We start from the raw sequence: 27,883 nt of genomic DNA, 5'->3' as shown, positions 1-27,883 counted from the left end.
TCCCATAGGTTCGGATACAGGCCAAGATGGCCTCAAAATATTTATGGCATTTCAGACATCACTGAAAAATTTTATTTGGACTGAGGTTTGACACTATATGGAACACTTTAGAAAAAATATGTCAAAAGGTTAGGTTTATTTAATAATAGTAATAATAATAATAGTCTTCCCTGTGGGGTAAAGACTTAACCTTCCACTGCAGGGCATGAGTTTGATCCCCTGTTGGGGAACTAAGAAGCCTCATGGCCAAAATACCAAAACTTCAAACAGTATTGTATCAAAATCAATAAAGGCTTTCAAGCAGTCAAAAATCTAAAAAATATTAAGAATAACAAACATCTATTAAATTCTGCCTATGTGCTAAACACCGTGCTCATTTAATCTTCATGATAATCCTTTGAAGAATGTCTATTAATATCCCCACTTTACAGATAAGAAAAGTAAAGCACAGAGAGATTAAGTTACTTGTCTAAATGAGTAATTAGGGAAGGAGTCAAATTCCATCTATTTCTAGGATGAAGGAATTTAATAAAAACTAACAGATGCTTATCAGGAATAAAAATGCCAAGCAAAAAATTGATGATAAACAAGTTAAACTTGCTAATTTTACAGATGAGGAAAACGGTCTTAAAGTTCATGAGACATTTTCCATGGTCATACAGCAAATGAGAGATCAAGAGTAGATCTCAGATTTCCTAACTACTAGGTCCCTTACTTTCTTTCATTCTTTTAATCTTTTATTACATACTTTTTAAAGTATGCCTTTTAAAACCAGAAAATAGGCAGAATAGAGCGAGTAAACATGTTAAACTTTGGGCTAGATACAGAATTTATATGAAACAGAGAAAAATCTTGATTTAAGATCTAAAACATAAAATTAACTTAAAGGCATTTTAAATAAAATCTGAATTAATAATTAAAAAACAAAATGTTACACCTCAATAAAATAGTATTTTTTAAGACAATTTAAATTTTAAATCCCTCCTTTTTATGAGGAGACTGGGATAAATAATGGAATTCATTTACATCTTTCAAATTTAAAAAAGGGAGATGGCTCTTTTAGACTTTTGTTAAAAATATTTTTTATTATAGTTGATTTACAATGTTGCATTCCTTTATGCCCTATGGCAAAGTGTATCATTATATAAATACATATATCTACTTTTTAAAGATTTTTTTCTTAAACTTACTTTTAAAGTAAACTTTTAAAATTGCAAAACAAAGTATATGCACATTGCAAAACACAGGGAAAGCAAAAAATAATAATAAAATTACCAGTACTCTTCTCATCCAACTATTAGTGTGAAGAGTTTTTTGTTTATTTTTACCACCAGAAAAGGGTATAAAAATCAAAATCGGTTTCAGTTCAGTTCAGTCGCTCAGTCGTGTCCCACTCTTTGCGACCCCCTGGACTGCAGCATGTCAGGCTTCCCCGGCTATCCACCAACTCCTGGAGCTTACTCAAACTCATGTTCACAGACTCTGTGATGCCATCCAACCATCTCATCCTCTGTCGTCCCCTTCTCCTCCCGCCTTCAATCTTTACCAGCATCAGGGTCTTTCCAGTCAGTCAGTTCTTCGCATCAGGTGACCTCTTTGTTTACTGGGAAGTTCTTATTTACATTCACTCTTTTACCCTTTACTGAACACCTAGATCGTAAAGTACACTTTGCGCTGGACACTGGGAATACACGACAGCTTGTGTCTTAAGGGGCTTACGATACATGGGCGGAGACAAAAACAGATGTTTATCAATACAAAACTTGTGTCAAAACACAATGAGTTGAATCTCACAGTTGAGATAATGACACTAATCACTGGAATTCTTAGATTTTTCCGAAATACCAGCTAAACGCAGAGCTGGTGCAGTATTATTATTACCACAACTTAAAAACGAATGTTAAGTTGAACTTTGGTGAAACACCTCATTTTAGCACTTGTCAAGTGTTTTCCTTTTTAGCGAAATGGAAACGCGCGTCTGGCCGGAGTTACTACTGTGCCGGTCAGAGAAGCCGCAGGGTAGTACCCATTCAGTAGTATTCGTGGGCCGCCCAGAGGAGCGGTGTTTGTTGGGACTTGTAGTTTCTACCAGGACTGAGGACACCGCAAGTGTATTTATAATGTACTTCTCCCTTTTAAGCTTTCTGGTCCAACAGTCAGAATAAGCCCTAACCTAAAGCATAATTTGACAGCCCTTAACCTTATCCTGGAAAATCCCACGGACGGAGTAGCCTGGTAGGCTACGCAGTCCATGGGCTCGCTAAGAGCCGGGCACGACTGAGCGATTTCACTTTCATGCACTGGAGAAGGAAATGGCAACCCATTCCAGGATTCTTGCCTGGAGAATCCCAGGGACAGAGGAGCCTAGTGGGCTGCCGTCGATGGGGTCGCACAGAGTCGGACACAACTGAAGCGACTTAGCAGCAGTAGCAGCAGCAACCTTATCCAAGGCTCTTTATGTTTTTACTAGGCTCCTGACGTTGAACATTCAAACGCACAGCGTCCCTCACAAACCTTTAAGACATTGGTCTATCCTTAGCAGTGGGTGGAGCCTTAGATGGGCTAGAGCTCGGGATTGGCCAACATCTCCCTGGAAGAGGCGTTTTCCTCTTGCTGTTCTGTCAGCCGTGGTAAAAAAAGTGATTCCTTTACTGCAGTATTCCTTTTCGCCCCGAGAATCTCGCGATATTTCGGCCAAAGGGACCTAGCGACGCGTAGGGAGCCGCCGAGGCCATTGGGGGTGGCGGGCATCGGAGCCTGCAAGGGCCAGGTCAGGTGGGGAGGGCGAGTGCGTGCTGCTTGCGACACTTGGGCTCGGTCCGGGCCAGCCACCCAGACCTCAGGGAAGTGTTGTGGACGGCGTGGCCCTCCTGGCCGGTGAGTCGGCCGGGGGTCGCGGCCGCTGGGTCGACCCACAGCTTCACCTGGGCCCGCGTGGACTGTGACAGGTGCGCAGACGAGCGCGGCGCTCCGCCCGCTAGCTGGCCCGCCCCCTCCGGGCCTCACAGGCCGGGGCTCGGGATGAGCTGCGGGCCGCAGCTGAGCGGCTCTGGCTTCTGGCGCCTGTCGCTGCAGAACGGCCGCCGCCCGTGAAGGAAAGGGAGGGAAGCGACCGCTGACCCCGGGCATGAGCCGGACACGACGTCAGTTGCTGGACTGAGGCGCAGACATGAACCTGCACCAGGTGCTGACCGGGGCCGTGAATCCCGGCGATCACTGCTTCTCGGTGGGCAGCGTCGGCGACCAGCGCTTCACGGTGAGTGAGGGAGGCTCCCTCGTCGCCCGTGGCGAGTCCGCGCCCCTGAGTCAGCCGGTCTCGGCCCAGAGCAGCGGGCGGAGGCCCAGAAAACCTCGTCGCCCTTGCGGGGGTCCCCCACGTCCCACGGGGAGGTCCCCACTCTTTAGGGTCGGCAGACCTGGCCTTTGAGAACGGAGGCGGCAACAGCACTTTGGTCATTGAGCTACTTAATGTTTACAGAGACTACACTCGGAAGCTAGAATGTTTTGTAGGATATTTTTCAAGTTTTAATCTGACATCTTTGGGTTGGGGTGGTTTAACAATGTCGTTTCTGTGTAATGTGTGTGGGGGCTTTTTATTGTTCAAGTCCATAGGCTCTTAATTGTTAAGTTTAGAAATAGCTGGGATTAGTTTCATTTCTTCCTCTGAGTTAAAGTCAAGTTTTTGTAGTTATAAAGAGTGGGTGTCTTAAAAAAAAAAAGTTAAAACAGTTACTAATTGTTTGCTGTCAACAACTAGCGCGTACAGTGCTTTTCATTTAGTTTTCTTTAAGTTCACTGGGAATAATTTTGGGAAGAGAAAACTATTTTTGTTAATGGTTCAGTCCTGCCATCCTTGCACTCAGTATTTGAGTGTAGAAGTCCTGGGAGACTTGTATTTATTTTAGATTGTTCGTATTAATTACCAAAAGTTGCATTACTGTTTTTCAGTAAAACTCCTCTTTCATTTCTAGTAGTTCCATGTTAAAGTTTAAATGGAAGTGTCGTATTTTTCATTTGTCTTCCCCAGATAGTGAAAGGAGGGCCCCAAACTTTTGCTTCTTACCAGAATATTGACATTTTCTTCCTTAACTATAATTTTTTAAAGAATTTTCTGTAGTTATTATAATGATTTCAAGCTTTAGATCAGTATTGCACATAATAGTCTATGTCTAAATATAGGGCTCATGATTTTTACTACAACTTGAATAGTTATTAAGCTATCTCTTAATAGTTGTGATTAAGTTACTTAATTTTGCATGTATAAATGAAGCAAATTGAACAGCTTAATAGATACCCCAGGTTTTCTTTTTATCCATTTTTGACTATTTTTTGTCATATTTGTCAGTCAATAAATAATAGAAAAGAACCCAGTAATCATTATTTAATATGGTGTAGTCACTTAGTACCTGAATTTGCTTTTAGTGCCAACCAAGTACTTTGCTTTTGAATAGTCTGTTCCTTCCCTGTAGAATGACTCATATATGCCTTAAATTGCACTTGACACTAGGAATTTTAGGGATTCTAATTCTAAATGTTAACCTTGCTTCAGTGCTCAAAGGAGAGAGTGAACTCTGAGGGTGGTAGAGGGCCACCAGAGTCTCCCAGCAGTTGAACATTACTGTTGCTGTTCAGAAAATAAAGATCATCATAAGGAAATGTTTCTAATGGGAGATTTTTGGATGGTAACATTTCATTCTCTTGACATCTCCTAAAGTTATATGAATGCTCCTCTAATGTAAATTCTAACAACCTTATCTGAGAAGGCATTCAGAATCTATTAATATGTAAGCAGTGGTGTGAACTTCAAAGTATACAGTATGCTGACTTATTTATGCACCTAGATGGCCAAAGTGTGTGTAAAATTTTGGTGAATGCTTCTGTTACTTTAAAGGAGAGGTGAGTTAATGTGTCAAAGATGAGAAGAATGTCCTATGCCATCATGTAGCTTGCTGCTCAGGTTTACTGAATTTTAAAGTGTTTTCATAGACCAAGCTTTAATCACCTCCCACCAAGCCTCTTGTAGATTTCTCTCAGATCTCAGGAATCAGTGCAGTAAATAAGGTGAAAATAAACATTTTGTTGCTGTTATTTAGTATGAAGAGATCCCAGGTTTCTCTAATTCTGACGGTAGTTTATTAACAATCATCTTTTTTCCTTTGCAGCTAATCTACCCTGACTCTTTAACATTAAATTGATTTGTTATAAACTAGATTTCTTGCCTTCAGTCTTCTGGATACTATATACGTCTTAAATTTAATCTCTCTTGAAATTATCCTTTTTTCTAAAAAGTAGAACCTCTTGTTTACTCCTTGAATTTTGTTTTTAACCTCTTTTGATTTTGGCTTTTTTTTTTTCTTTTCATAGAAAGAGAACAAACATTAGATGGTATATGGTATGTGCAGACTAAAAATCTTTCCCTAAATTCCAGTTTTACTGCACCTAGGGACATGAAATCTTCCTCGTATAGGCCCACTTGAAGAATTATTTTGTTTCTCCTGTTAAATTATACCTTCTCTAAAGACAGATTTAATGTTTGTAATTCCTCTCTTCTCATGTTTGCAGATAACTTATTTGTTCTTATTTTAAAAGATTACAAGAGATGAGATCCTGTTTTCTGAATATAGCCTGACAGGCTTTAAATTGAAATAAAATTGAATGCCTTTTCTCATGGATTCTAGATTTTAAAATATGACATTTCCAATATAGTTAATATATATGAGACACTTTTTTTTGCTGCTTAAACTGGCATCAAACTATTTTGATTTTTCTGTTAATAGGAAAACTTCCAGTAGGCAGTGACCGTGTCTGTTACACTTCGAAGCACTTTATTTGCACTTTCATTATATTAGTAACCTGTTTTGCCTTGTGTATGTCTTCCAGAGTTTCATTGTGAGTGCCTAGAACAGTGATTGAAGTACTGGTGTCACCTAATACTAGCATCATTATCTGAATTCGATTTCCAACCTAGTCCTTAGTTAGGTATATATCCATGGGGAAATTCTTTTACATCGTTTGAGTTTCTTTTTTTTTTTCTTATCTGTAAAATGAGGCTAAGGAAGGCATATTCATAGGGTTGTTACATGAAAAACTGTTAAGTTCATTGCTTGCTACCTGTAAAACTCTTAAAAATGTCAGTTATTATAAAGGCTAAACTCATAGTGCCTAGATTGAATACTAATTAAATCGATGAATAATAGTAAAGAAATCTTACTGCTATATAGTTAAAAATTGCAGTTTTAAGAAGTATTTTTAATCATTTAGATTTGAGTTCAAATAAAATACCTCAATTAAAGTTAAAAAATTTTTTTTCAATATCAGTTATTATGCATTTTACCCTAAATATCAGATGAACAAGCAGGAGAGATTTCAGGTATATTAGCAAAAATTCTTTAGTTTTTCTTTACTTACATGAATTCTTCCTTCATTCCTTTTTCCTTCATTCCTTTTTCCTTGTTAATTTCCTACAGTCTTTAGAGTGGAAGTATATGAGCACCTGGCCCTAATCTGTTGAAGACTTTTGTTTTTAGAAAAAAATATTTGTTTTTCATAGTTAAAAGCAGGCATAGTTAGTTAGATCTGGTTTTCTAATATTTCTGTGCATGCTAGTGATATGTGCTTTAATATATAATAGATTATCTGTACTTAGAGTTGAAATTGTGTTTTTACTGAAATGGAAAGGGAGATAATTTTCAAGAGACAGATTGTGTTAATATTTAGGACTTCCTGTCTCTAGTTTGTAATTTAAATACCTTGGCTATATGAGGAATAGCAAACAAATAATAGCTCCAGACTCTTTTGTGTTGGACAACTCAGTGTTCCCAACCAAAGGGACCCAGATTAGAAGTCAAAAGACTGACTGCAGCTATCTGGATGTTGGTAGAGAAATGGAGGCTGAATTAGCATTCTCCTTCAACTTTCTGTAATAGTAAGCATCCTTTAGTTTAAATTTTTGTTTTGTTTACTGTAGGGAAGCCTTTATAGGAAGTTCTTTTCTTGGAGAAGCATGTGAATGGAGAGAATACAGGAGCGGAAAGTTTGATAATGTATGTATCTGGAGAGAGAATGATTTTTGTGGTACTCATAGGCCATTAAAGGTAAAAATTAGACTTTAAATATTTGGTTTATTTTAAAATATTGTATTTTAAGTAGTATTAAGTAAAAAAAAAGTAAAGTCTCTCAGTCGTGTCCGACTCTTTGTGACCCCATGGACTGTAGCCTACCAGGCTCCTCTGTCCATGGGATTTTCCAGGCAAGAGTACTAGAGTGGGTTGCCATTTCCTTCTCCAGGGGATCTTCCCGACCCAGGGATCGAACCCCAGTCTCTACCATTGCAGACAGACGCTTTACCATCTGAGCTACCAGGGAAGTTGAATTCTTAATGTTGTGTTTTAATAAATGAGAATAATATTAGTTACAATATGCCAGATATAAGTCATTTAACCAGGAAGTATACCAGGAAGAAATTCTTCTGATATGGTTGGTTAAAATAAAACAGTGAAAACAGGAAATCTAACTGTTATACAGAAATCACAGGATTTCCTTATTAGAATGCTGACTTGCAACCTTGTGTAATTTTTAAAATTTAGAATATTCGAGACGGTTGTCTGCCAAACTAAAAGTTAAAAATCATGTTTGTTGTATGCTAAATAGCATGCATATGAACTCAGTTTTTTCTTTGCACCTTGTTTAGCCTCAGTTAGTAATCGTGATATTACATGTGCCTAATAAAAGGATTTTCATTTGTCAATTTAATTTTCATTGCTTAGTAATAGGTTATTCTGATTACAGATCTTTTGATAGAAGCAGCTAGTGTATCAATTGTAATATATGCATATTACTTTTGAAACTTGGATAGCATGGCAGTTTATTTGATAAACCAGTTCTGTTCTTTTAATTATTGTTTTAATAATAATAGGGCAACTTGAAGTTTTTAGAACCATTTGTTTTGTAAAAAATCTATGAAACTGTAGATTTTGGTTTAAAATATTATGTATAGTATATTTAAAACCAGGTAGATTAGTAGAGATGGATTATTTTTAAATCATACATATACAATTTTGTTTATTTTTTCTTTAGTTTGTTAATGTGTGAATTATTAATACGTTAAGCTTTAAAAATTGAAGTATAGTTGATTTACAATATTGTGTTACTTTCAGGTTTACAGCAAAGTGATCTGGATTTATATATGTGTATATATTATGATTATTTTTCCATTATAGGCTATTATAAGACATTGAATATTATTCCCTGTATTAAATAGTAAATCCTTATTGCTTTTCTGTTTTCTGTTTAGTAGTTCATGTCTGTTAATCCCATCCTCCTATTTATCATTTGCCCCCTTCCCTTTTCCTTGCCTGGCGTGCTGTAATTCGTGGGGTCGCAAAGAGTTGGACATGACTGAGCGACTGAACTGAACTGAACTTTTCCTTTTGGTGACTCTAAGTTTGTTTTCTTCATCTGCGCGTCTGTTTCTGTTTTGTATGTAGATTGATTTGTATAGTTTTTTAAATTCCACATATGAATACTATCACACAATATTTGTCTTTTTTTCTCCCTGACTTCACTTAGTGTGGTATTCTCTAGATCCATTCATGTTGCTGCAAATGACAATATTTTATTCTTTTTATGATAAGTCCATTGTATATATGTACCGTGTCATCTTTATACATTTATCTGTTGATGGACACTTAGGTTGCTTCCATGTCTTGGCTGTTTAAATAATGCTGCTATGAACTTTGGGTGCAGAGCCCATTTTAAAGTTTGTTTTCCCAGTTTGGTTTGGTGTACTTAATGCTTATTAACTTGCCGTGTTGTGTAAACTCTAGTGATTGAATTAATTTTAATAATCTATTTAAAATATCCATAAGATGCGTCTATTTCAAGTGATTTTTGCATGATACCCAGTTTGGATTATCTGTACAGGTTCACCTCGCTCTGTTTTTTTTCCCCTAAGCGTTATTGAGATACAATTGGCATTAACATTGTGTAAATTTAAAGTATACAATGTTATGACTTGATACACATACATATTATAAACTATTTACCACAATGAGATTAGTTAACATATCCTTTACCACACATAATTACCACTTTGTTGTTAAGATGAAAACATTAAAGCTTTATTCTAATAGCAACTTTCAACTGTACAATATAGTATTGTTAGCCATAGTCACCCTGCTATACATTAGATTCCTGGAATTTACTCATCTTATGACTGAAAGTTTGTATCCTTTGACCAACGTCTCCCATTTTCCCACCCACAGCCCCTGGCAATCACCATTCAATTCTGTTAGTAAAATATTTCTATTAGTAAAACTGTTTTTAGATTCCACATATAAGTGGAATATATATGTACAGTATTTGTCTTTCTCTGACTTAGCATAATGCCTTCAAGGTTATCACAAGTGGCAGGGTTTTATTTTTTTGTGTGTAACCAAATAATATTCTTTTGTTTTTGTGTATGTGTATAAAACATATTTTTTTAAAATCCATTCATTCACTGATGGACACTTAGGCTGTTTCCATATCTTGGCTTTTATGAACAATGCTGGAATGAATATGGGAGTGCAGATATCTCTTATAGTGATTTCACCATCTTTGGACAAGTTGAATTGGTGGAACATATGGTGGTTTTGCTTTTAATTTTTTCAGGACTCTTCCATACTGTTTTTGTTTGCTTGCTTGTTTTTGTTTCTTTTGCCTGTGCAGTGTCTTCATTGCTGTGGGTGGGCTTTAGCTAGTTGCAGCGAGTGGGGACTACTCTCTAGCTGCAGTGCATGCGCTTCTCATTGCAGTGGCTTCTCATTGTGGATGTGGGCTCTAGCGTGCACGGGCTTCAGTAGTTGCAGCACGCAGTCTCAGTAGTTGTGGCGTTTGGACTCTAGAGTGTGGGCTTCAGTAGTTGTGGCCCATGGGCTCAGTAGTTGGGGCCCATAGGCTTAGTTGCTTTGTCACATGTGGAATCATGTGGGCCGGGGATTGAACGTGTGTTCCTGCATTGACAGGCAGATTCTTAACCCCTAGACCACCAAGGAAGTCCTCTTCCATATTGTTTTTCACAGTGGCTATGCCAGTCTACATTCTCACCAAGAGTACACAAGGATTCCTTTTCTTCACATTTTTACCAACACTTATCTTTTATCTTTTTGATGATAGCATCCTAATGGGTGTGAAGTGATATCTCATCCAGTTTTGATTGGCATTTCCCTGATGATTAGTGATATTGAACGTCTTTTCATGTACCTATTGGTCATCAGTACATCTTCTTTGGAAAAATGTCTGTTTGAGTCCCCTGCCCATTTTTAATTGGATTGTTTTTGCTATTGAATTATGAGCTCTTTCTATATTTTAGATAATAACTTTTTATCAGATAAAGTTTGCAAATACTTTCTCCCATTTTGAAGGTTACCTTTTCATTTTGTTGATGGTTTCTTTTGCTGTGCAGAAGCCTTGCAGTTTAGTGTAGTCTTATTTATTACTGCTTTTATTGCTTGTGCTTTTGGTGTTCCATTAACCATCACTGATTGCCAAGGGGCTTTCCCCCTATGTTTTCTTCTAGGAGTTTTGTTTCCAGTTTTATTTTTCAAGTTTAAGTTTTTGATTCATTTTTGAGTTTATTTTTGTGTGTGATGTAAGACACGGGTTCAATTTCATTCTTTTGCACAGGGATGTCCAGTTTTCCCAGTGTCAACTTATTGAAGAAACTCTTTTCTCTATTGTATATTCTTGGCACCTTTGTCAACAATTAATTGACCGTATATGTGTAGGTTATGTCTAGGCTTATGATTCTGTTCCTTAGGTCTCTGTGTCTGTTTTTATGCTGATACCATATTGTTTGGATTATTATAGTTTTGTAATATAGTTTGAAATCAGGAAATGTGATGATTCCAGCTTAGTTATTCCTTAAGATTGCTTTGGCTATTTGGGGTCTTTTGTGGTTCCATTGTGAATTTTAGGATTTTTTTTTCCCCCTGTGTGAAAAATGCTACTGGAATTTTGATAGAAATTACATTGAATCTATAAATGGTTTTGTGTAGTATGGACATTGTAATGATATTAACTTTTCTAGTTCGAGAACAAAAGACGTCTTTTCATTTATTTGTGTAATATTCAGTTTCTTTAATCCGTGTCTTGATAGTTTTCAGTGTCCAAGACTTTTCACCTGGTTAAAGTTTTTCTAAAGTATTTATTCTTTTTGATGCTGTTATAGATTGGATTGTTTCCTTAATTTCTTTTTTGAATAGTCTATTGTTAGTGAACAGAAATGCAGTTATTTTCTTATGTTGATTTTGTGTTCTGCAACTTTGCTGACTTTGTTTATTAGTTCTAAAAGGTTTTTGGTAGAGACTTCAGGGTTTCTATATGTAGTATCTTGTATTCTGAAAACAGACAATATTATATCTTCCTTTCTGATTCAAATGCATTTTATTTCTGTTTCTTGCCTAATTACTCTGGCTGGGACTTCCAATATTAGGTTGAATAGAATTGGTAAGTGTGGGCATCCTTGTCTTGTTCCTGATCTTACAGGAAAGCTTTTAGCTTTTTACCATTGACTGCATTAGCTGTGAGCTTGTCATATATGGCCTTTATGGAACCATCCTGCATCTCAGGGATAAATACAACTTGATTATGGTGTATGATCTTTTTAGTGTGCTATTGAAATCAGTCTTTTGCATCTGTTGAAGATTTTTGCATCTATATTCATCAGAGAAATTGGCCTGTAGTTTTCTTGTAGTGTCCTTGTATAGCTTTGGTATATATAAAACTTTGGTGCCAAAGTTTTTTCCTTCTCAGTCTCCAAGGCTGAGAATATATTAGTCAAATTCTGTGTTCATAAATTACTTAGTATTTTCCTGCCGTCTTTCTTTCAGTGTAGATGTAGTATTTGTTTGTAATGTAGTTAGTTCATTTGTTCCCCCCCACCCATTCTGATTGCTTTATTTATGATGTTAATAAGTTTCAGAAATCATAACTAGCATCCATTGGTAGATGAATGAATAAAGAAGATGTGTGGGTGTATGGCTGTCTGGGGAGGCCTTACAAATAGCTGTGAAAAGAAGAGAAGAGGAACGCAAAGGAGAAAAGGAAAGATATAAGCATCTTTGGAATGCTTTGGAACATCTGAATGCAGAGTTCCAGAGAATAGCAAGAAGAGATAAGAATGCCTTCCTCAGCGATCAATGCAAAGAAATAGAAGAACAACAAAATGGGAAAGACTAGAGATCTCTTCAAGAAAATTAGAGATACCAAGGGAACATTTCATGCAAAGATGGGCTCAATAAAAGACAAAAATGGTATGGACATAACAGAAGCAGATTAACAAGAGGAGGCAAGAATACACAGAGGAACTGTACAAAAAAGATCTTCACGACCCAGATAATCACGATGGTGTGATCACTCATCTAGAGCCAGATATCCTGGAATGTGAAGTCAAGTGGGCCTTAGAAAGCATCACTATGAACAAAGCTAGTGGAGGTGATGGAATTCCAGTTGAGCTATTCCAAATCCTGAAAGATGATGCTGTGAAAGTGCTGCACTCAATATGCCAGCAAATTTGGAAAACTCAGCAGTGGCCACAGGACTGGAAATGGTCAGTTTTCATTCCAATCCCAAAGAAAGGCAATGCCAAAGAATGCTCAAACTACTGCACAATTGCACTCATCTCACACACTAGTAAAGTAATGCTCAAAATTCTCCAAGCCAGGCTTCAGCAATACGTGAACCGTAAATTTCCTGATGTTGAAGCTGGTTTTAGAAAAGGCAGAGGAACCAGAGATCAAATTGCCAACATCCACTGGATCATGGAAAAAACAAAAGAGTTCCAGAAAAACATCTATTTCTGCTTTATTGACTATGCCAAAGCCTTTGACTGTGTGGATCACAATAAACTGTGGAAAATTCTGAAAGAGATGGGAATACCAGACCACCTGACCTGCCTCTTGAGAAACCTTATATGCAGGTCAGGAAGCAACAGTTAGAACTGGACATGGAACCACAGACTGGTTCCAAATAGGAAAAGGAGTACGTCAGGGCTGTATATTATCACCCTGCTTATTTAACTTATATGCACAGTACATCATGAGAAACACTGGACTGGAAGAAACACAAGCTGGAATCAAGATTGCTGGGAGAAATATCAATAACCTCAGGTATGCAGATGACACCACCCTTATGGCAGAAAGTGAAGAGGAACTCAAAAGCCTCTTGATGAAAGTGAAAGTGGAGAGTGAAAAAGTTGGCTTAAAGCTCAACATTCAGAAAACGAAGATCATGGCATCCGGTCCCATCACTTCATGGGAAATAGATGGGGAAACAGTGGAAACAGTGTCAGACTTTATTTTTTTGGGCTCCAAAATCACTGCAGATGGTGATTGCAGTCATGAAATTAAAAGACACTTACTCCTTGGAAGGAAAGTTATGACCAACCTAGATAGCATATTCAAAAGCAGAGACATTACTTTGCCAACAAAGGTCCATCTAGTCAAGGCTATCGTTTTTCCAGTGGTCATGTATGAATGTGAGAGTTAGACTGTGAAGAAGGCTGAGCGCCGAAGAATTGATGTTTTTGAACTGTGGTGTTGGAGAAGACTCTTGAGAGTCCCTTGGACTGCAAGGAGATCCAACCAGTCCATTCTGAAGGAGATCAGCCGTGGGATTTCTTTGGAGGGAATGATGCTAAAGCTGAAACTCCAGTACTTTGACCACCTCATGCAAAGAGTTGACTCATTGGAAAAGACTCTGATGCTGGGAGGGATTGGGGGCAGGAGGAAAAGGGGATGATAGAGGATGAGATGACTGGATGGCATCACTGACTTGATGGACGTGAGTCTGAGTGAACTCTGGGAGTTGGTGATGGACAGGGAGGTCTGGTGTGCTGCGATTCATGGGGTCGCAAAGAGTCGGACACGACTGAGCGACTGAACTGAACTGAACTGAACTGTAGATGTATGTGTGTATACATGTGTATATATACATCTTCTTCATTCATCTACCAGTGGATGCTGGTTATGATTTTTTAAATTATTAAATTTATTCATACATACATATGTACATGTATACATACACACATACACATATGCATTCATTTTTGTCCATATATGTGTACACACAATGCCTACACACACACACACACACAATGGAATATTAATCATAAAAAAGAGTGAATTCTTGCCATTTGTGACGAAATATGTGGATCTAGAGGGTATTATGCTAAGTGAAGTAAGTCAGGCAAAGACAAGTAAGTCAGCCCTTTTCTACTTGTTTTTTTAGTTTTTCACTTAATACTATCTCCTAGAAATCACTCCAAGTCAGTTCATAGGTTTCTTCCTCATTCTTTTTATAGCTGTGTAATACTCCATTGTGCCTATGTCCTGTAGTTTATTCAACCAGTATTCTGTGCACAGCAGGATTTTTAAGGAGATACTTACATACTCTTGAAAATAATTGAGATACAGAACAAAATGCAAATATAGTTTGAATCTTTAATTCGTTCTATGTTTAATTAATTACATTATCAAATAAACTATGCCACTGCTGCTAAGTCCCTTTAGTCGTGTCCGACTCTGTGCGACCCCATAGACAGCAACCCACCAGGCTCCCCCGTCCCTGGGATTCTCCAGGCAAGAACACTGGAGTGGGTTTCCATTTCCTTCTCCAATGCATGAAAGTGAAAAGTCAAAGTGAAGTCGCTCAATCGTGCCGGACTCTTAGCAATCCCATGGACTGCAGCCTACCAGGCTCCTCCGTCCATGGGCCAGGCAAGAGTACTGGAGTGGGGTGCCATTGCCCCCTCTCTGAAAATATAAAAATTAAAATTCTATAGTCAAGAAAATCAGATTTTTTTTTTATTATAAAGCCCGAAGGATAATAGTCAACTCATGAAGTGTGGATTGCAGTTGGTTATATTCTTTTTTTGTTGTTTTTGTTTTTTCCATTTACCAGTTTATTGCCATCCACTAGTTGTAACTCTGAAAGAAGAAAGGGCAGACTGAATGAGAGAGATATTCTAGATGAAGATCAATAACATTTATTTGACTTAAAAATTTACCAAAATTGGGCTTCCCTGGTGACTCAGACAGTAAAGCATCTGTCTGTAATGCAGGAGTCCTGCGTTCGATCCCTGGGTCGGGAAGATCCCCTGGAGAAGGAAATGGCAACTCACTCTAGTACTCTTGCCTGGAAAATTCCGTGGATGGAGGAGCCTGGTAGGCTACAGTCCATGGGGTCGCAAAGAGTCAGACACGACTGAGCAACTTCACTGGTTACCAAAATTAGGAATAGATAGCTTTGCATCTTCTAGTACTATCACTAAGGAAAAGTTAACTGACAGGCTGTGATAATATAATACAGTAGCAGGAAAAAACCAAGGGTAATCCAGGACTGGATAAGTCTTTGAATGATCATGGTTTATTTGTATTATGAGTTGGTGTCTTTCTGTTGGGTAGGTATCTATTTCTGAGATAACTTTGCATTTATCAAGTCTGAAGATATTCAGTACTTGTTTTAAACATTAATTAATTAAGCAATAATTTTGTGAGGTACTTCAGGATTAATGTAGAATTGATTCAGGAAAATTTAGTCATGATTGACAAAAACAGGTGCAACACAATATCTAAAAGTAGATAGATAATAGCAGTACATGAAAAGAAGGCAGAGGTTATGAACACGTTAAAATGTGTGTGTGTGTGTGTGTGTGTGTGTGTTTGTATGTGTGTATATATATATATATATATATCCTGGCTAATGGAAATTGAAAAAAATTTGTGTTGTGAGAAGAAAATCTAAATTGTAAACACTCTGCATTTAATATAATATTTTGGTAAACAGTGACAGTATTTTATCAAAATTTAAAATTCAGGAGAAAATCAGTTTCTAAAATATTAAAGTATTTTAGAGGCTCATTAATAAAAAGTTTTCTTAAATTGCTTTTTGGAATTTATTCTTGAGGATAATCTTGTGACAAACCTTGTGATCCTGTCGTGGGTATTTACGCAGAGGTGAGCAGACCATCATGAGGTTTTTTGTTTGTTTTCTGAGCCAGTTTTTTCCACTATGTGACACTAGTAGAACCACACTTGATTTCTCTTAATTCTTTTTAGGAAGATCTCAGGCAAGCATGCTTAACTAAGGAAGTTCCTGTGCTACCACTGAAAGAGCACTAGAACAGAAGTCAAAATCAAGCCCACTCTGCCACTCTAGAAGCTGTCAGCCAGTTTAGGCCCAATTTTTTTGATAAATTTGAGCAGATTTATTTGTATGTTCTCTCAAATCCGTTTTCTAAAATTTTTTATAGCTTATACAGAACCATTTTGGCCTTCGTAGGATTTATGGTCATGAAGTATATATATTAAGTATAATATTTTTTGCATTAAGTAAATTGTATGTATATGTGCAAAAGAGATGAGAAAGTAAAGAATTACTGAGATTTTCAGAACTTACCAGGATGGAAAACAGTTTGTGATGGATGTTTTATTTTCAGAGTTATGCTGCATATAAATTCTAGGATGACAGTCATGTGCTCTTAAATGGAAGAAACTTTTTGTGATCTAAGATCAGAGAACAAGATGAACTTGAACCCTACCTTTTTGTCATGGACTTGAACTTGTAGTGATGGAAATGGATAACAAGCAAGATATTTACAAATTGTGGTATATGCTATGAAGAAAGGGAGGAAGAATATGCTAGAGGAAAGGGAGCAAGAATATGAGTACATTCAGGACAGGGAGGCCTGGCGTGCTGCAATTCATGGGGTCGCAAAGAGTCGGACACGAATGAGTGACTGAACTGAACTGAGACTTGAATGTTGAAAAGAAGTTAGACAAACACCAGACAGGTAGAAGCAAGGTAAACCACCCTGAGGTGGAAAAAGATTGATATGCCCAAGGAACAGAAAAAAGAGTAATATAGGGGCAGGAGCCATTTGAAGGGATGAAAGAGTAGCTTGAGATGGATTTGGGAAATTAGGACAATCATTTAGCACATTGACAAAGGTAAGTTGAGATTTTGTTCCAAGTCCAATGAGGAAAATATTGAAGGGACTTAATCAGGGAAAATTACTTGGTGTAATAAACATTTTTAAAAGATCACTTTTGTCTTTGTGTGGAAAGGAGTTATAGAGGGAAGCAAGAATGGAAGTGATCAGTGTATAAGCAATCATGCAGGAGAGAGATTATGGTCGTTTAGATAAGTGCAGTAGCATTCAATCAAAATGGAAGAAATGAAAGGAATTGGTATATATTTTGCAGATAGGACTGACTGATGGGTCTGTATATGGGAGGTAAGGGAAATATTCTCAAATAATAAAGATTAAAAAAAAAAAGAATATAATATTTAATACCAGTGTTTTATATGATAAAATATTTTGTTGACAATTTTATCATTTTTATTTTATTTTGTTCTTTTTTGTTTTGTTTTTAGGCTTATGCATCTGGATGTGACATTGTTATACTGGGAAGTGATTTTGAAAGACTGCAAGTAATTCCAGGAGCTAAACATGGAAATATTCAAGTAGGATGTGTAGATTGTTCAATGCAACAAGGCAAGGTTTGTAATCTTGAGATTTACAAATATGAGATTTGTTTTGAGTATGGTTTTTGTCAGTATAGTCTCTGAAGTATCATTTCTTGTTGAATTAGAGACTTATTGTGTTTCCAAGACAATGTAGCTACAGATTTCTTTGTCTCTCTAGATGTACCCTAGAGAACAAAATTCGTGACTTAAATGTATCTTAGAGACTGTCAGGAATTATATTCTTGTATAATCTTGAAATATAGCATAATTTTCTCCATGAGTTGACAGATATAATATTTATTGCCTGTAGAGTAGATGTAAAGCTTACTTATTTCAAAATTTATTGGATTGAAGGAAAGGAATAACAGTAAACTTCAGTCTATTTAGAAATAAACTCCTGAAAAGAAATTATTGTTAGAGTCCTACTTTGTCTTTAAACAGGTAGTTATCTCCTTGTAACTTTGGGATAAACTTTGTAAAAAAAATCAACATATAAACGCTATAATTTTTTAAGTTTAAATTTTAGAAGGAAGTGCTTCTTGATACCATAGGCATCAATATTTTATCATTACTGTTTTTATCTTTGTAGTACTACCAGATTAGTTTTCCTAAGAAAATTTGTCTGCATTTTACTTGTTATTCATTTGCTTTAAACTGTTCTTAGATTCCCATTACTCTAGAAAAGTTTAAGTTGTTCACCTTGGTTTGAGACTTTCTTTAGCCCACTCACACCTACCTTTTTGGCTTCGTGTTCATTATTCTGTTTTTGGCTGGGCTGATGGTCAGTCACCTCCCAACATACTTTACTTCTTTTAGTATTTACACTTGTATTCATACTGTGCCCTATTTCTAAAATTGAACACTCACTGCAGTTTGAAATCCTAGCCACACATAAAGGCACAAGCTAAACACTGCTGGATGAACTCAGTGTAGATGATTTCTGTATTCTCAGAACTCCTAAGAAAAATATCTTAAAAATATAAAAACATCCACTCCCATATGTATGTTATATCCTCATTTCTTACTCTTCTTCACTAGGTTGCATGTTCTTATTTCTATTCCTGATCATTCATTCTATCTATATATCTGATTTCTGATGTTTTAATATTCTTCATTTGTGACTCACTCAGGCTGCAGTTGTAGCTACTTCATAAAACAAAGCCAGCAACGTTTATTTTTCATTAAGGGGTACATTTTAAAGATACTCAAATAGAATATTGAAAAAGTATACTTCTTAAAGAGTTCACAAAGGAATAGATTTAAGTTTTATCTCCAATAATTTAAATATACACTGACAGAATTGTGAACTTTCGAGGACAGATAACCTAAAAACTGATTTTTAAGTCATCAAATTCCATAAGGAATACATTAATACATTTTCTTATGTGAGGAAGGGAATTAACATTTAGCGTCTTTACCAGATGCTTTACAGATGTTACTTCAATCCTCAATTCTACTAGGAAGATAATGTAATACATATTGTAAATATAGATAGGGAAACTGAGGTTCAAAGAGATTACCTTGCTGGTATACAGTAAGTGACAGTGCTGGGATTCTGACCCAGATATGGTAACCCCAAAACTGACATTCTCAAGTATTGCTGAAAGAAATTTTGTGTTGAGTATTTTGTAAGTTATACTATTCATTTCCTTTGCTCTTTTGATTCATAAGTAACAACATATTTATAAGTTTTCTTTGTTTTTTCTTTTTAAAAGATTGCAGCATCCTACGGAAATGTTATTTCTGTTTTTGAACCAGTTAACCTACCGAAGCAAAAGAAAAATTTGGTCAGTAATTTATCTTTTTCTATTAGAAATGGAAATGTGTATTAAAAGATAACATTTTTAAGACTACAAAATTAGAGTGATTGTCACATAAGTCAGTATAAATTGTACACTGTAAATAAAGACAACATGCTAAATGCCACTTCCTTCTTTAAAATGTGTAAATGTTTCATTGAAGTAGAATTAAACTAAATTGTGCTTACTGAATTATCTTGAAATGCCTTTTTTTCCCCGTCTGTCATTTTTTTCTTTTATTAAGTATTTGAAGAGTCAACAACTTGAAATTTGTCAATTACTTTATTAATAGTGGCAAATATCATTGTCCAGTCATATGTGGTACTTATTTTTGTTTCTGTGATCTTCTTTCGTATAGCTTTTTTCTTTGTATATTTTGTTCTTAAAGTGACATGTTTTGATTGCAAAATCTTAACATACCCCTTGGACTTAATTTCTTGCCCTTATTAAATCATGTAATAATTGTTAGTGGGTCAGTGAATGTTTTTTCTTTATAACGAATCTATATTCAGGAATAGTTCTGAAAGTTGCTTAAAACAATAGTTTATAAATATTGAGGTTATGTAGTAGATTTTTTGTGTTTTGATACTCTTAAATATAGCAGACCAGGGTATTTTACCCATCTCTACTGAAGGTTAAACTACTGATTTTAAGTGAAACAGGATCAGCATAGTGTGGTCTAAAGACCATTGTAGTAGGAGTCATAGAAATGGTTTATTTATCTGCTGCTCTTTAGCTGTTTGATATTAGGCAAGTCAGCCTTAAGCGGCTCTTTGCTCAATTCCAAAATTGTTTAACATCTATTTATTCTTGATTTCAAAGACTGGAAATGTGTTAAATGTGAAAAATTAAACAATGTGTTAATAATAGATTTATCTTATGTATCCTTTGATAGTTTTCATTTCATTTTCACTTAGCTTATTAATATCTTACAAATTCCCTCTGACTTAGTTGGACAGCTGTTATTTCTTTTTTATAAATAAGGCAGCAGAGGTTCAAAAATATGTGACTTGAGCAATGAAACAGCAGTTGAGCCAGAGATCTAAGAGTGAAACTAGTTGTCTTGATCCCTAGGTGTGAACATTCTTTTTCCTTACCTTGTGTTAATGAAAAATATTTTCTCTAGGTTAATTGATGTCCATTTAAAACTTTCATGGAAGGAGAATCCACACTTCTCTCATTTCTGTTTGTGTTTATATTATTATCTATGAATCCAGTGTTAGAGGCTCTCATACCCTTAGGAATTAGTAGTTGATAGTACTAAAAACATATTTTATAGGTGGTTGTTCCTTCTAAAACACTGTATTCCAAATACTAGTCAATAAATATTTGTTGAATGAAATAACTGACTTTAAAAAATCAGTTTGTTATGTTAAAATGCCTTTATTAATAAAAGTAGAATTGAGAATTTCAGTTATAACTCTTATAATTGTTTAATATAATAGTCTGAAAAATTCAATAAGAAGAGGCTGGTTTATTGGTAGCAGCACTGAGTTTGCAGAGAGGGCAGGGAAAAAAGCCTGATGAGTAAAGGGAAAACTGGATCAAGTGGAAAAATTATTAACTTGAAAGATGCTCAGAATCTTTAATTCCAAGACATAGTATCAGAGAATCTTTAGAGCCTCATAAAAATATTATTTTATTTGTACATTCTGGAATATTCTGTCAAGATGGTAGTTTTTCACAAGAGGTGCACTTCAGAATCACTAGTTGATAGTGTGTCCAGGCCCTGCTCTGGGGAATTGTAAATCTGTACCTGTGGGACTGCCTACGTACTTGTTCATCTAGTTGTAGAGGAAGTCTTCTGATGATTGAGAGCCATTTCTGCAAAATGTGCTTAGTTGCTCAGTTGTGTCTGACTCTCTGTGACCCCATGGACTGTAGCCCGCGAGGCTTCTCTGTCCATGGTGATTCTCCAGGCAAGAATACTGGAGTGGGTTGCCATGCCCTCTTCCAGGGGATCTTCCCAACCCAGGGATTGAATCCAGGTCTCCAGCTTCACAGGCGAATTCTTTACCATCTGAGCCACCAGGGAAGCCCATATAGTGTTTCATAAAAGCGTATTCAGCAGGTCACCTGTATCAAAATCACTTGGAGATGTTGGTTTAAAGTACAGATTTCTGTGCCCAGTCCAGGACCTTTTGAATCTGAACATTTGGGCATGGGTCTTGAGAGTGTGAGTTTTTAGTAAACATTTCACATTATTTTCATACCAAAGTATGGGAACCACTACACTCAGAGAGTGTTTATGGGTCTCAGTCTATTAGAGGTTAGAGAAGTCAACTTAGTAGGCCACAACCTGACTTTATAAGAAAATGAAAAAGAATAGAAATGTTAGAGTTCATCACATGTATTAAGAGTAAACTTAGATTACATTTATGTGTATGCATATATGTATTCTGGGTTACAGTACAATGTGTATTTCTTACTGATTTGCATGTTAAAAAAGTTTGGAAAATACTGCTGTAAGGGATGAAAAGCCTTTATATTTATATAAGAGGGGTGTTAACATCTCTTATTCTGAATCTTCACACTTACCACGTGCCCTCAGGTGAAGGTGAAACAGTAAAAGAGGAGGGATCTTCAAATAGCAGAGACACAGGCATATTTAAAATTAAACCTTTGTAGCTATAATAATAATAATAAAGTAATAATAGTAACTTTAAAAGTTTGAGGTTAATACGTATATTGTCCTAGTGGCAGATACTTATTGATTGTCTAAATATAGTAAAGACAGACTTTTGGACCTTCCAGGACTGGATATGCTCTCATTGATCTCCATCACATGCTCTTTATTTTTCTTGACTAGACTGAACATTTTATTCTCTTCAAATATGACTCAGTGCTCAATTATACCTCAAAAAATGAGTACATGTATTATTAAAAATAATTAGTGTCAGTGTATACATTTGACAGAGAAGATGCCAATAATAGACTAAATGACCTTTTTTTTTTCAAATTTTAGGAATTATATAGTCAGTGGCAGAAAAGTGGCCAATTTTTTCTGGACTCCATAGCACACAATATAACTTGGGATCCTGCAGGTAAGAAAAGAAGGATTAACTGAAATAAAACTTGTCTAGGCTATTGCTTGTTTTTACTTTCATGTATTTCAGTTCTGCTTTATGTGAAATGATAGAGAACCCAAAAGTAAGTAAAACAAGTTGTGCAGTTTTAGAGCTTATACTGAAATGAGGAAACATGCACCATAATAGTGTCCAGCTGTTGTAGGAATATGTTGTTTTGGGAAGCAGACACTAATTGTCTTTGAAGAATCAAAATTTCATTGAAGGGGAGCCTTTTAACATGAGAGTAGATGGACTTTGATAGTGAGGGTGGGGATAGGTTGAAAGTGAAAGTGTTAGTCAGTTTTGTGTCCAGATTCTTTGTGACCCCGTGGTCTGTAGCCTGCCAAGCTCCTCTGTCCATGGAATTCCCCAGGCAAGAATACCAAAGTGGGTAGCCATTCCCTTCTTCAGGGGATCTTTCTGACCCGGTCAAAACTCTGGTCTCCTGCATTGCAGGCAGATTCTTTACCATCTGAGCCACCAGGGAGTGGGGATGGGTTGAGGATGGAAATAAACAAGTGAATTCTAAGGAGAGATAATGTGTATATGTATGTATTATCTATTTCTGCATTAAAAAATAGTCCTAAAACAATTTTTACCAGTTTACCAGAGTGAGCAAAGAAATAGAGAGAGAAAGCATAGGATATGTTCTGATACTGGTTAGTACTTCACTGAGACTGGAGTGAGTTTGGTGAAGAGATAAGAATACAGCAGATGGAAAGCCTTTACAGTCATGTAAATAATTAAATAACTTAATTCTTTTAAATTGTATAAAATGTATAGGTTTTTGAAAGTGCCTAGTGGCAAACTAAGATTTATGATTTTGCCCGATTTTTCTGGTAGCAGTGTCTTAGAATGATCAGAGACAAGAGGAACAGGAAGGTAAATATTGTATTTTAATTACCTTTGAAAAGTGCATTCACAGTAGTCTGAATGAGAAATAACTTGTTTCAGTGCCTTTATCATTGTAGGTGCTCAGTTCATATCGAGTGACTGATGAGAGGAATACACAGATATGAGATGCAGTTATGTATAGTAGATAAAATGGCTGAGGAAAAAATGTTAATTTAGAATACAAAGTTCAGAACCTTGCGAAATTGTTTTAGAAGATAAAGAGATTACTTCAGATTTTAAAAATTCACAATGTTTTAAAATATTTTCTCTCATGAGCTTGATGCTTGTTGCTAGCTGGCATCTTGCATGTGTATTTTATGTGTACAGTGAGAAGAGTAAAAATTTAACCTGGATTCAAATTTGGCATTTAGTAAGGCACTTTGTATTTAACTCTACTATGTATAAGGTTACTCATGTCCAGTTTATGCCTGTTGTTCTCATATAATTATTAATAGTGTTACCTTTTATTTTCACAAGTGTTCCTGTTTGGATGATAAATTATATGGTTATTCTATGATAACACTACAATTTATTGTAATTATTTATTTATTTTTTTAGACAAGGTCTTAGATTCTATTTTATTCTGTAATTTATCTGGGGCCCGTCATATATTAAACTGTCAATAAATGTTTATATATATGACTAGAAGTTTTGTGATCATGAGCAGATTACTTAACCTATCAAGAATGGTTAACTATGAATGTACTTGATGCTTTCTGTAAAAAGGTATTTTAGTACTTACCTATAAAAAATATTGTTAGCAAGTGAACTGGATACTTGAAGTCTCTTATGAATAATTATAATAAAAACAATTTTTATTTGAAGTGAGTGTTCTTTAGTAATGACTTGGTAGTTGCTTGGAATTTCTGTAACTGTGGTCTGTAAGTACTAATGCTTCAGATTCAGAAGGTAGTATTGATATTATTACTGATATTGATAGTATTTTAGTTCCTTTGAAATTATCGTTACAGAGTTCTATTAGAAGGTAACTACTTATTTTCTTAACATATCTGCTACTGACTTGCCAATAGTTCATGACGGTTATCTTTTAAATCATGATTTAGTTAAAATTCACAGAAAATTTTATTATTTTTCTTTTTATAATCAAAAGTTTAAAATTTAGAGGTTTTGGTTCAGAAATGGGTTATTATTATAATATATATTTGGGAGCTATTATTGTTTTTTCAGATGAACTTTATAACTATTTATAAACAGATTTAGAATATATTAAGTGAAAATTAGTATTTTAGTTTTTCTTTTTTAATTTATATTTATTTTAATTGGAGGCTAATTACTTTACAATATTGTATTGGTTTTGCCATACATCAACATGAATCCGCTAGGATGAATATACCTTATTAGTATATGCCAGGCATTGGATATAAAGAATATTTTTCAAGTGATGCTAGTAAACTGACTATTACCTTTGTATTGCTACCAGACCCACCATTGCATCTTGCTAAAATCCTAAGATTTACTCTTTTAGACTTAACGCTTTCTTTTTCCCTCCTGTGATAGCCATACCTTTGCCCTTTCTGTTCAAGTCAATGTATTATACTATACCCTACCTACTTTTGTTTCATTCTGTAACTAAGGTGAATTATTTTGCATTCTATATTAATTTCTTAATTTGGGGGGATACCTTAATTTCGCTCTTAGTTTATGTTAAAGAAAACTTATCAAAGTTGAGTTCACAGATACTGAGAAGTCAGGTAGTGGTTGGAGAAGTGTGGGGTTGGGAAGAGTAGATAAAATAGGTGAAGGTTATGAGTTATGAAATAAATCCTGGTATGTAATGCATGACATGGCAACTATGCTTAATTCTGTACTGTGTATTTGAACCATTGCAGAGAAAGAGTAAATCTTAAAAGTTCTCATCACAAGAAAAAAATATTGTAACCATATGTGTTGATAAATGTTAACTAGACTTACTGTGGTAGTCATTTCACACTATATACAAATATTGAATCATTGTGTTACAAACTGAAAGTAATATAATGGTACATGTCAATTATATCTCAGCAAAAAAAGAACAGGTATGTTTGTTGGTAAGCTCAACAGTGGAATAATAACCATATTTAAATGGAATGTCTTGTTAGTTCTGTCTGGGTGGTTTTTATCCATCTATGAGACGTTCCACCTAATTGCTCCTATTTATTGAGCTTCTGCTAAGTGCCTAGCCTGTGCCAGATACATTATATATAATAGCTAATTCTTACAACAACTCTACACAAATTTCTAATTTTATAGGTGAGAAAACTGAGGCTCAGAGGTTGCCCAACTTGACCAAATTCACATAGCTAATTAAGTAACTTACTTGGCATTTAGACACAGGGATTTCCTATCTAAAGTCAGTGAAAGTATGGTGAAAATTATGGGTTATCTCTAGAAAAATGCACATAGTATACCTATAACTTTTGCATGTATGTTATTGGAGGAGGTTTATATGCCTCTTCACGTCTATCTATTGACACCCCCTCCCAGCTGAAACCCCTTGTTGTAGAATACAGATCCACTCCGCAAACTATCCCTCCATATAAAATCTTCTAACTCCCAGCTGCTTGTAACAAACTAAACTCCTTACAAACCTCAAAAATGCTTCACAATATGATGGCTTTTTTTCCCCCTCAACCTTACTTCTTTTCTTAGGTCTAATATGTGCTTTATCCCTTAACCATAAGGAGATTATGAAGCATTCTCTGGAATATAGGAACTCACATATTTCCATGCTTATGCTCATAATATTTCTCTACTGGAATGTGAACCCAGCATGAAAAAGGACAGTGTCTCATTTGTCGTTGTATTGCCAGTGCCTAGCACAGTGCCTGTTAGAAAGATGATGCTCATTAAATGTTTGTTGAAGGAGAGATTACAAGATCTGTTCCGCTTTCTGTCTAAGCTTCTTCAACAAAATTAAAATATAGCTTTACTCCCTCATAACCCAAATCTCTTTTTATTTGACTTTTTAAAAAAGTTGTATTCTTTACAGTATTATATGAAACTCCTGACAATGTAACTTAAGTCACTAATTAAATACCTAAATAATTATTGGTGGATGATACATATTTTTTCAGGTAATCGTCTTTTAACTGGTTCCAGCTGTTTGCAACTCTGGTCCAATAATAACTTGGAGAAGCCAGCTGAAGATGGAAATCCAGATAAAACAGATCTTAACTTTGGGGATTGGAGATGCATTTGGCAGTGCAAGTAAGCAATTAGTTAGGGGGTTAAACGAATAAATCTATTTCATATGGTCTTATGATATAAATGCATTTTCGTTTGTATAAAAGCATACTAACATAAAAAGTATTGATTTTTTTTATAATTGTGACATACCTTTTCTTATATATAGAACAGTCACCATTTCCCATGCTCTGCAGATCCTTTTTTTTTTTTAAGTTGTTGAATAAAACGCACAGGAAGAAACAGAAATGTGTAAGGCCCATAAGAGCATTCTAAATTATACAAAAGGAAGACAAAGATACCTTTCATAGTTTTGACTGAATTTTCCCATTGTGAAGAAGTATATTTTTCCCAAATTAATCTATGTGTTGAATAATCACTCTTATCAAAATCTTATTGGAATTTCTACTTGTGAGTGGAGTTCAAAATATTAAAAGGACACATACGTCAAGAAAAGGAAAATTCTGAAAGAAAAGAATGAAGACATAGAGTATAGTAAAACTAATTCTAAAGCTACAACAGATCAAGCCATTTGTTGTTGATACAGGAATGGATAGATTAGGGTCCAGGGTTAGACCCAAGTACACAGAGATTCAGTATGTAAGGTGGCATTTTACATCAAGAAGGCAGCTTACTAGCTCTGTGGAGGAGAAAGCAAAGTTAGAATCTCCTTCATACTTGGCACTAAAACAAATTTAAAAGGAAGAAAAAATAATATGTATACAACAACAAAAATTTAGATGAAAATACCAGTAAATTTTCATATTTTAATACTGCCATATCAGGTATGATAGCAACTAGCCACATCTCACTTGAGCACTTGAAATATGGCTAGACTGAATTGACATGTCCTAAAAGTATAAAATACACACTGGATTTCAAAAGTTTTAAGCAAAAGAATGTGAAAGTCTAAGTTTTAGTTGATTACATACTGAAATGATAATGTTTTTGATATATTGGATTCAGTTCAGTTCAGTCGCTCAGTCATGTCCGACTCTTTGCGACCCCGTGAATCTCAGCACGCCAGGCCTCCCTGTCCATCACCAACTCCTGGAGTTCACTCAGACTCACGTCCATCGAGTCAGTGATGCCATCCAGCCATCTCATCCTCTGTCGTCCCCTTCTCCTCCTGCCCCCAGTGCCTCCCAGCATCAGTCTTTTCCAATGAGTCAGCTCTTTGCATGAGGTGGCCAAAGTACTGGAGTTTAAAATATAATTAATTTCACCTGTTTCTTTTTGCCTTTTTTAAATGTCACTATTGGGAAATTAAAAATTGTATATTGGGCTGTTCGTTGTCATTTGTGTGCTATCACTATTGGATGACAAATGCTATTTTAGAGTTGTGGAAATTTTTCTAAGTATGACACAACAGCTAAAAACTGAAAAGAAAGAAAAGGAAAAAATTAATAGTTTTGGGTATCAATAAAAATC

At 35.6% G+C, this 27,883-nt stretch overlaps 1 protein-coding gene across 7 annotated transcripts in view; it reads left to right on the top strand.

The window, feature by feature from the left end:
• Positions 1–2,696: 2,696 nt before the first annotated feature.
• The window catches only part of DMXL1 (Dmx like 1), a 125,824-nt gene continuing 100,637 nt past the window's right edge, over positions 2,697–27,883 (top strand). For all 7 annotated transcript variants that reach the window (XM_002688999.7, XM_005209157.5, XM_010807136.4 and 4 more), the window contains exons 1-5: positions 2,697–3,256; positions 17,416–17,541; positions 19,224–19,295; positions 22,273–22,351; positions 26,344–26,476. In XM_002688999.7, the coding sequence (XP_002689045.1) occupies positions 3,170–3,256; positions 17,416–17,541; positions 19,224–19,295; positions 22,273–22,351; positions 26,344–26,476 (497 nt within the window). In that variant the 5' untranslated portion in view covers positions 2,697–3,169. The remainder of the gene's footprint in view (positions 3,257–17,415; positions 17,542–19,223; positions 19,296–22,272; positions 22,352–26,343; positions 26,477–27,883) is intronic.

This window comes from Bos taurus, chromosome 7 (genome assembly GCF_002263795.3).
Source record: "Bos taurus isolate L1 Dominette 01449 registration number 42190680 breed Hereford chromosome 7, ARS-UCD2.0, whole genome shotgun sequence".
NCBI lineage: Eukaryota > Metazoa > Chordata > Mammalia > Artiodactyla > Bovidae > Bos > Bos taurus.
The sequence above is the reverse complement of the archived record's forward strand: the minus strand, read 5'-3'. Positions and strand labels throughout refer to the sequence as shown.